This window comes from Poecilia reticulata, chromosome 2 (assembly GCF_904066995.2).
Source record: "Poecilia reticulata chromosome 2, P_reticulata-male-v2, whole genome shotgun sequence".
In the NCBI taxonomy this organism is placed as follows: domain Eukaryota; kingdom Metazoa; phylum Chordata; class Actinopteri; order Cyprinodontiformes; family Poeciliidae; genus Poecilia; species Poecilia reticulata.
In genome coordinates, this window is record NC_088831.1 from 37560902 (window position 1) to 37571462 (window position 10561).

Below are 10561 nucleotides of genomic sequence, written 5' to 3' on the forward strand. Positions count from 1 at the left end.
ATTCGATTCTTTTTTGTTTTCAGCTTATAAATGTATCTCCCTAAACTGTGATATTGTTTTTTAGATGGTGAGTAAAAGTTTATCGTTTGGGAAACAACTGAAGATACATTTCCGATCATACAGGAAAATATAGCAAATGGTTTCAAACTGCATGTAGGTAAAAAGCCTTTTTCCTCTGTCCACGGTGCGGACAAAGACCGGACCGATGACATTTTTTAGATTCTGGCTCCACCGTGTGGTTACAACCACACAACAGACATGAACTATATACAGAGTAAATAAATGGATTATTGAAAAGTTATTTTTTTTTCGCAAAGTGAAACACGTTCTATGGAGTAATTACACACAGACTTACATTTCCATTATTTCTGAAGATTTTCCACTGAAGTTGATGAAAACATGACACTGTAGATTAGAGCAGCACATCAAACATTAAGGTAAGGTAATTTATATAGCACATTTTCAGCAACAAGGCAATTCAAAGTGCTTAAGAACATTGTTAATGACGAAATGTGAGCTTAATGAAAAGCATGCTATTTTCAAGTTACTTTTAACTTGGCTATATGTTACTGTATATACAGCATGCAGAAACCTTTACAGCAAGTGTGTAATTATAAACTGATTTATACACAGGATCCAAAATTATAACTCTTGAGCGTTTTACTTTACAAGTATAAGTTGTGATGGGTTGTATTCTTTGCTGAGTAGTTGAGCTGTGTGATTGTTTTGAGAGTGTCTCTGAACTTCAGTTTACAAGGTTTCAAGCATTTATACTTCCATGGTTTCCCCTGTATGAGCTCCATCTACTGTCCCATCAACTCTGATCAACTTCCTTGCCTTACCTCATTGCCACAGCATGCTGCTGTCACTGCTGCTTTTACCATAGGATTTGTGAGTTCAGGTTAATGTTAAGTGCTTTTTGGTACAAAGCATTTTAGCAAAACCTTTCCTCTTGCCACTCTCTCATAAATGCCACATTTATGGTGTTCATTGCTGATGGTTTTTTGTCAACAGATTGTGGCCCCCCTGAATATCCATTTTTTTTCAAATTTTATGTTATTGTCCTTGAGTTTGATATGTAACCACATGTACATAACCACTGTGTAATACATTTACACTCATTTACTCAAAAAAAATATTTATTGCACAATAAATTTCTGTTAGGAAAGATAATGTCTTATCTGTCTTTTAGCTTTCATAAAAATATGTACTAAGTATTAATCAAAAAACAAATGACCTTCAGGCAGGCACACAAAAAATAATAATAAAAATAACTGACCCTATACACAGGAAGACATGATGTATTTTAAACATTTTATTTATTGCATCAGATACTTAACTATCAAGTAGTTAAATCAGTCAAACAAACTAAGCATGAAGGTAGAGCATGCAATACATAGTATAAAACTGTAAAATTAAAACAATGTCAGTGTTCAGATCTGTAAATATCTAATAAATCTTCTTTGTCACTCTGCGCTACTAACTGACCCAGATCTATTGTAGAAACAGTGATAAGACGAACAAAGGCCAGCGCAATAACTGCAGTTATATGATAATGCCAAGATAAAAGTGTCAATTTATCACTCACTCACATTTAATCTGACAAATAACCTATTAGAGTGAATAAAGGTTTAAAGTACACAAAGTTACTTTTGACACATTGTCTTATCACTCTTTAATATAACTAAAGTACAACAATCCTTAAGCTAACAAATTTCATTATCTGTCTTTGCTGAACTGCTGATATAAGTATGACTGCACATGAAAACGATCAGACTCAACCTTTCACATGAGCTGGACCTCAGCCAGCAGTACAAACTCAAAGACCCTAACAAATGGTTTCACATCACGGAGTTTCTTGGCTTATTCCCTATATGCATTTGTAAAGCTCAGCAAAATGGTTCTAAACCAAAAAGAAAGAGAAAATTTTTTAAAAAATTGAGAATTTCTGCTTTGTTGGTGTTTGGTGCCATCATGTGGCAGAATCTGTATATTGACAGCTACATTTGACAGTTCTGTGGTTTTCTCCATGCTTCTTTAATCCGACTTGGCTTCAGAATGATGACGATCATACAGCAATAGCCTCATATTTTTCTAACTAAAACATTGCATAAGGTTTTCAAAAAATTCTCATCCCTGCAGTGCTTATAGTTGCAGCTGGAACTTTCCAGCACATTTCATCATGTGAACTTGCTACAAACACCACAGCGCCATGGCATATTTCAGGAAGAAGCCTGAATTTCTCTTGGCACCGATTTCCAAATTTCATAACAGATGGAATACGTCTAATAAGAGGCTCTCAAACAAACCACCTCAGGTTACATGCATGTGGAAAGAGCCACAGACTTTTCTACAGAGGTCCCATACATATTCACTTAAATTACATCCTTGATTATTTGTATCATATGTATTCACTTTGTACTTGATGGTTAACTCTTGCAATACTATAGGCAAAGTTCAGTCCAGTGGCTGCATGATTGTGTTCTGTGTGTAAATCGCAGAAATCCAGTCCACACCTACTAGTAATCAGTGTTTCCAGAGGTCAGGACAGTGGGGCTGAGTTCACACAGTTGCACTTTATAATACTGAATGTTTGCACTGAACAGGACATTCAAGTAATGTACAAAAGAAGGGCTGGTAGTATCTGTTAAGGAAAGACTGGGTCATAGTCTCTCTTTTTAGAGAAAAGGTGTGTTTGCTCAACCCGTCATTCTTCTGCTGATTAGGCTGAAATATTTTAGACTGAATGTATATAACAGGATGGAGATGGCAAAACAACCTTTTAGCTGTCAATTACGTAACTACTCCAAGTGAATTTTTTTTTTAAAATAATCTTTTATTGGATTTCATTAATCTTTATATATCACTAAGGACTGTATGTCATAGGAGAGGCATGTGGCACACCACTGATGGTTCAAACCTCCTTGTAGACTTATGAACTGAACAGTTTCCCCTATGATCATGGTTAGATATTGCATGAAACTGTAATGAAATCAGATTAAAAGAAAATAAAAATAAACAACTATTTATTGTTGTAATGAAATCAGATTAAAAGAAAATAAAAATAAACAACTATTTATTGTTGTTTATAAACAATAAACAACAATATTGGTGTTTATTGTTTATTATTAATACAAGCTTAATACAAGCTTAATACAAATTAAGCTTGTATTTCAACAAGCTTAATTTGTCTGAGATCATATAGATCAAATTGTTATAAATAGGAAAAATATTTACAAATATATAAAAACAAGAAGTAGAAAAATGAAATGTATATTAATAGGAATGTACAAAATGGATGAAGTATGAATAATGTAGCAGCATGGGAAGATAAATTTAGCAGTGCAACATTTTAAGTGTCCGAGTGTAAAGTGCAAATACAGTGTCATTGGGGGGGTTAGGGGTTGAAGTGACCAAGTTATTGTTAGGGACAGTGCAGTGAGAGAGACTGAGAGGAGTTTGAGAGTCTCACAGCTTCTGGTATGAAGCTTTTGATGTGGTAATGACCCACATCAAAGCCACCATCGACGTCACTGTGGACCCTCACCAGTACGCCTACAGGCAGAACCGCTCCACAGAAGATGCCATTTCTTCTGTGGTCCACACTGCTCTCACCCACCTGGAGCAGAAGGACTCCTACGTCCGTCTGCTGTTTGTGGACTTCACATCGGCTTTCAATACAATAATCCCTCAGACCCTAATAAATAAACTTTCTTCACTTGGACTGAGCACTTCACTTTGCAACTGGGTCCTGGACTTCCTGACCAACAGGCCGCAGTCTGTGAAGATCCACAACATCTCCTCCTCCACCACAGTCCTCAGCACTGGCTCTCCACAGGGCTGTGTGCTGAGTCCCCTCCTGTTCACGCTGCTCACATATGACTGCTCTCCTCTCCATCCTGGCTGTCATATTGTGAAGTTTGCGGACGATACAGCAGTGGTTGGAAACATCACAAACGGTGATGAGTCCAGCTACAGACAGGAGGTGGAACACCTGGAGGGCTGGTGCAGAGAAAACAACCTCTGCATCAACGTCAAGAAGACGAAGGAGATGATTGTGGACTTCAGACGGAGCAGACACGCCCACCTCCCCCTGCTCGTCGGAGGATCTGCGGTGGAAGTTGTCTCCAGCTACAGGTACTTGGGTGTGCACCTGAGCAACAACCTCACCTGGAGCAACAACACTTCCGTTCTGGTCAGGAAGGCGAATCAGCGGCTCTACTTCCTCAGGCGGCTGAAGCATGCAGGACTGGGGAGCTCAGTCCTCACCTCCTTCTACAGATGTGTGGTGGAGAGCGTGCTTTGCTCCAGCATCAACGTGTGGTACGGTAGCTGCTCTGCTGCAGACAGGAAAGCTCTGCAGAGAGTAGTGAAGGCTGCATAGAGGACTGTTGGAGTCAACCTCCCCACCACCACAGACATCTACACCTCCAGATGCAGGAAAAGGGCCTCCTGCATCATAAAGGACCCCTCTCACCCAGCACACTCACTTTTTGTCCCGCTATACCCTCAGGCAGGAGGCTGCGGAGCATCAAATGCAGGACAACCAGACTGAGAAACAGCTTCATACCAGAAGCTGTGAGACTCTCAAACTCCTCTCAGTCTCTCTCACTGCACTGTCCCTAACAATAACTTGGTCACTTCAACCCCTAACCCCCCCAATGACACTGTATTTGCACTTTACACTCGGACACTTAAAATGTTGCACTGCTAAATTTATCTTCCCATGCTGCTACATTATTCATACTTCATCCATTTTGTACATTCCTATTAATATACATTTCATTTTTCTACTTCTTATTTTTATATATTTGTAAATATTTTTCCTATTTATAACAATTTGATCTTGTAGCTAGTTTTTATATTTTATACTTTATATTTGGATGTAACTGGGGCCGTGACTCTCAATTTAGTTCCACCACATGTAACACGTGATGTGAATGACAATAAAGTCTCTTGAATCTTGAAGATGTTCCACGTGTAAATTTATGCTATTTCTACTAAAACATTTCAGCATCGTCTCCAAAGAGTAAAAACTTGCAACAGAGGTATTTTCACCATCTCCACATTGCATCATCCTCTTTCTTGTTTATTCTAATCATTTTTATGCAGTTTTAACCTAATTCCATAAAAAGCCTTGTGAGGTGCTTAAGTGAGTAAAGTTACAAAACAGAAACACAACACAATAAGTTACAGTACATTACAAAACAACAGATTATATCAATCCTTTAAATGTCCCTCATGGATGAAATTCATAGTAAATCAGCACTAAGGTGAGCAATATCAGCACAACAAAAAAGTAAAAACATTTTCCAATAGTGCAATAAACAGAATATATTCCTCACATATTAATTAAATACAATTGTTTTGTTTAAATCATGATGTATTGGCTGATCATATAGACAGATATGTGTTGCCTGTCGGAAAACAGAAATTTTACAGTAAAAAATGAAAGCAGCAAAAGAATATTAATGTCCAATAATTGCATTGTTTCCACGAAAGGCTTTAAAAAAAAAAAGTCATGAGACTGTATTGGTATTTTTATATCTCAGCCAATATATTTGAACCAGGATGATATTAATCTTTTGGAGATTCTGCACGTAATGAGACCATATGAATACTGGAGAAAAGACTAACTGATGATGACAGTTTGCATGGACTGCAAAAGTTGTCTGTCCCGCTCAAAAGTACAAACTGTCCCAACAGGATCGGCTCGGCTGCCAAAAATTGTCACGCAGGTGGCAGAGGTAAAAGAATGAACTCTCACAGGGTTCAAACTTCTGCCACAGAACTATTTCCTGCTTTGTCTTTAGATTATATATTAAGATATATTGCACAACAGATCTGCTTACTTTTGACATTAAGGGAAATGAAAACACAAAAACAGAACTCAAAGATTTTCTCTCTTAGTATTCGATTGAGTTTTGGTTTAAACAAATGTATCAGTTACTTACATAAATCAGTTCAGTGGGCTAAAACAAGTTGTAACCAATGCTAATGCCAGGAATTACTGGTTTGATAGTATCAACTTCCTCTTTACAGAGGGGAGTTGGTTTCCTATTACAACAGGCTTTGCACGCCACCTCTTTCTACAAAGCCTGTGAGGCACGAGTTTGTCTGTTTTCCAGAGGGAGGGAACATGTAAAGTAAACAGAGAGGACTTTGCTCAAATCTACAGTCAGTACATGCAGTCACGCGATGACTTGCAAGTTATTATACATATTAATTTCATAACCTTTCACCACACATGCAGCAGAAAGTCATGCAATAAAAAGACATTAAAACAAACATCTTAATGGGCTTAATTAAAGGGTACATCCCTTTAATTAAGCCCATTAAGACTTTCAAAGTGAACAGCAAAGTCATGTAAAACAATGATTAACTGATGACACACTGAGTGCTAATGCTTTCCATGCAAAGCGTTGGGAATCTGCTCTGTCTTCCTGTTATTATATAACAGCCTGACTTAAAATGCAGCCCGCACTTCCTACAGAATTTAAACACACACTCTCACTCCGGCTCTGAAAACCACCCCTCCACAACAGGCAGGACCTGCTCCCACACAAAGCTCAGCTTGCAGCACAGCGAGGAGGCAATGAGAAGCAGAGTGTGGTTTCCTCTAACGGGGCTGCTGGCTTGGCTATGCTGCCTTCGTCTGGGACAAGTTCAGGGGGAGAAGGTGCTGGTTATGCCCGTGGACGGCAGCCACTGGCTCAGCATGAAGATTCTGGTGAAGGAGCTCGGCCGCAGAGGTCACGAGGTCACGGTGCTGGTGCCTGAAAGCAGCATGTTGATCCAAGGTTCTGACAGCTACAAGACGGAGGTCTACAAAGTGCCGTATACTCAAGCTGAACTGGATAAGAACTTCAACAAGCTCAGGGAAGGACTGTTTGACCAGCAGCCAGGATTAGCAGATTTATTTGTGAATGTGGACCGTTTGGTGAAGTTTACGTCTCTACAGTCTGAGGGCTGCGAGGCTTTACTGGACAATGAGCCTTTGATAACTGAACTTGGGAGAGAGGGATTTGATATTGTGCTTACAGATCCCTTCCTTCCCTGTGGTTCTATCCTAGCTCGTATTTTTTCCATTCCTGCTGTGTACTTTCTGCGTGGGCTTCCCTGTGAGCTGGATATCAAAGCTAACAAGTGTCCCTCTCCTGTTTCCTATGTTCCTAAGTTTTTCTCTGGTAACACAGACCGTATGAGCTTCCCAGAAAGGGTTAAAAACATGATGATGTCTTTTTTGGAGTCATACATATGCACGGTCTTGTACCAACACTTTGATGAGCTGGTTAGCAAGCGCATCCAAGATGGCATGTCATACAAAGAACTAATAAGTGAAGGAGCTATCTGGCTCCTCAGATATGACTTTGTTTTTGACTGGCCCAAACCTCTCATGCCAAACATGGTTCTAATAGGTGGGATCAACTGTGCAAAGACGGCTCCTCTTCCAGCTGTGAGTATGACGATTTATGTGTAGAGAAAAAATAAAGAATGTGTCCCATCTGGATTCACTTAAGGCAGATTTGTTCAACACAATCTCTGAGTTTAAGGAAGTCAAAGCTGTGAAACTTTGAAGACCAAAATATTAATTTTAGTGTTTTTCCTTATTAACTAGTTTTATGAGCTATGGAGACAGTCATAAAGTAATGTTTGAATCTGCATAAGGTTTTGTATAATACACTATTTCCTGGGAAATTATCAAAAATGAAGTGTCACAGAAAGCATGATACACATGGTTCTGTAGATATGGTTCATTGTTTCAAGAATTGTTTGTGGTAGAATTAATTTACCTTCTCATGCACTACACTTTGAGAGCAATGTAATCCAGATTTCAGGGTTATGTCCAAAAAGTTCCAGGAAAGGAGGTGTGGGGCCCTGCTGTGTCAACAGGGATCAAGTAATTTGCAAAAACAATAGTTTTGTTTGTATAGGCACAGAGACGGTTATGCTTGCAGATTTAAATGGCTTTATGGCTGGTAGTTGCTAACAATGTTAAAGAGGTAAATTCTATTAAGATATTATTAAAATAGATGCAGTTTTTACACATGCAATTTATTTACACTGGATTTTGCTTTAGTTTTCTTGCAGTTATTTTTTGCCTTTCCAACTTTTTTGCAGGACCTGAAGGAATTTGTAGATGCTTCAGGAGACGATGGCTTCATTGTCTTTACGCTGGGCTCAATGGTGTCCGACATGCCTGAAGCTAAAGCCAAGCAGTTCTTTGATGCCTTCCGACAAATTCCTCAGAGGGTAAGTAATACTGTGTCCCTATCGATTTTCATTGGTTTAATCTATGTACACTTTAAGGTTCAGTCCCAATCAATGGGTTTTAAAAGACAGTTTTTTTTCTTCTTGATAAAGATGCTGATAAGTTTTATGATTACAAAAAAAAAAAACAAGCACATTGCCCTTCTTTTTAACCCACAGCACATATCCTGCAGGTTGAATCCAGTTGAACTGATGGACTTTGTTATCTACTTTGCTGCCCACGTGCCAAACTGATCATTCAGTACCAAAGCAGTTTGAATGTACTGATGATCTGGTCTGATTCTTATTCCAGGTGATTTGGAGGTACACAGGTGAAATACCCAAAGATGTACCCAAGAACGTTAAACTTATGAAATGGTTACCTCAGAACGATCTTCTAGGTGTGTTTAATGACACATGTATTCAAGAAAAAACATCTCATGGTATTGAATTTGGGGACAAGTTGAACTAAATGTGTTTCTTTTTCTCTACAGCTCACCCCAAAGCTAAAGTCTTCATGACTCATGGCGGAAGTCATGGTATTTATGAAGGTGTCTGTAATGGCGTTCCCATGTTGATGTTTCCACTCTTCGGCGATCAGGGAGACAACGTGCACCGAATGGTTTCTCGTGGTGTTGCTGTGAAGCTCAATATATTTGATATGACAACAGAAACATTGGTAGATGGACTGAAAAAGGTTATCTATGACAAAGGGTAAGAAACTTCAACTATAACTTACTAAAAACTAATGAGTAATGGTTTATGGACAACATTTTATGCAGAGATATTTGTATTTAGTGAAATGTTTTTTTAAGAAGTGTTGCCTGGAACCTAAATAATCTGAATCTCTCCATCAGAAGACCTCAGCAAGCTCGCTCTTTTTTTTTTCAGAAAAGCAGATTAAGATAGCTAGTGATCAACACCAGCTTATTAGAGAATGGACTTTGACAATCCCCAAACAAATGAAAAATGTCTTAACAGTTTGAATTTAACTTTATAGTACAAACATTTTACACCAGTATCACATCAGAAGTAATTAATTTATCCTCATATTTTTCCAAGGATAAAATGTCAGGAGATGTAAAGATCTGGCTTCTGTTGGGTGTTACAAATTATTGGGTGGTTTGCACTTACAGTTTTGTCAGCCATTGCAGTTCCACATTCCTTTTTCTTATTTTTTTCCTTTCTTCTACCCTTTTTGTTCTTCCTTCATTTCTGTCATGGTGTTTGTTCATTCTTCCAACCTCAATCTCTTTCTTTTACATGTTTCACTTGCTTGCTTCTTTTCTTATTTGTTTCAATCTTTTCTGGTGCCCTGCCTCAATTTCCTTTCTTTCTTAGCTTTCTTGAAATCACCCCTTCTTTCCTGTCTCTGTGTCCTACCTCCATTCTTTCAATGTTTATTTGTTTGTTTATTTATTTTAGTCATTCATTCATTCGACCTTCCTTTCATCCTTCAAAACAAAATCACAATTAACTTTTATATTTCATGCCTAAAGGAAAGTAAAGAACTGAGAACTCAAGAAAAGTATGATACTTTTACCCGAACATTGCGTACTGAATCAGTCATCCTGTCTATGTTTGTACTTTGTTGCGTGATAAAACTTCCTGACCTGTGTAGGCAAGTCTACAGTACTCAGCTGTCCTGCTTTGTCAATTCCAGTGACATTTCATAAGGACTTTTCTACACAAATACTGATAATTTTTGTTCGATTACACAATTCTCTTGCTGATTAACACACTAGTTTAATTTATTTAATTTGTGTTGTCCTTTTCCTAATATCTTTGTATGCTACATACTACATGTTTTTACAATTAGCCAGCATGTGGCACACAGTTTAATCTGAAACTTACTGTTATATTACCCAGTTGTAACTATTATGTCTTTTCTGTAGATACAAAGAGCGCATGGTGGAGCTGTCTCAGATCCATCTGGACCGCCCTGTTGAGCCTTTGGACCTGGCTGTTTTCTGGTCTGAGTTTGTAATGAGACACAAGGGAGCATCACATCTAAGGGTGGCTGCACATGACTTGAACTGGTTTCAGTACCACAGCCTGGATGTTATCGGCTTTTTACTTTTTGTTTTTGTCGCCGTTTTGTGGGTGACTCTGAAGTCCTGTTTGTTTTGCACTCGCAAGTGTTGCGGGAAGAGAGGTGCAAAGAAAAAATCTGAGTAGTGTCTGCCATGAAGTAAATAGTTTGAACACTGCTGTGAAGTTATGTCTGGTGTACTGTAAACATGTGTGATTTGCCAGAATACACTTTTTTTTGTAATTAATCTGAATAAAATTGATAAAACTTATTGTTTGA

General features: G+C 38.3%; 1 protein-coding gene across 1 annotated transcript; it reads left to right on the forward strand.

Annotated features, from left to right (window-relative positions):
• The first annotated feature begins 6480 nt into the window (after positions 1-6480).
• LOC103461741 (UDP-glucuronosyltransferase-like) lies at positions 6481-10553 on the forward strand. The gene is made up of 5 exons (XM_081604546.1): positions 6481-7456; positions 8122-8253; positions 8564-8651; positions 8745-8964; positions 10146-10553. Exons 1-5 carry the CDS (start codon positions 6596-6598, stop codon positions 10426-10428), a joined length of 1584 nt encoding a protein of 527 aa, XP_081460672.1. The 5' UTR covers positions 6481-6595; the 3' UTR covers positions 10429-10553.
• The last annotated feature ends 8 nt before the right edge of the window (positions 10554-10561 follow it).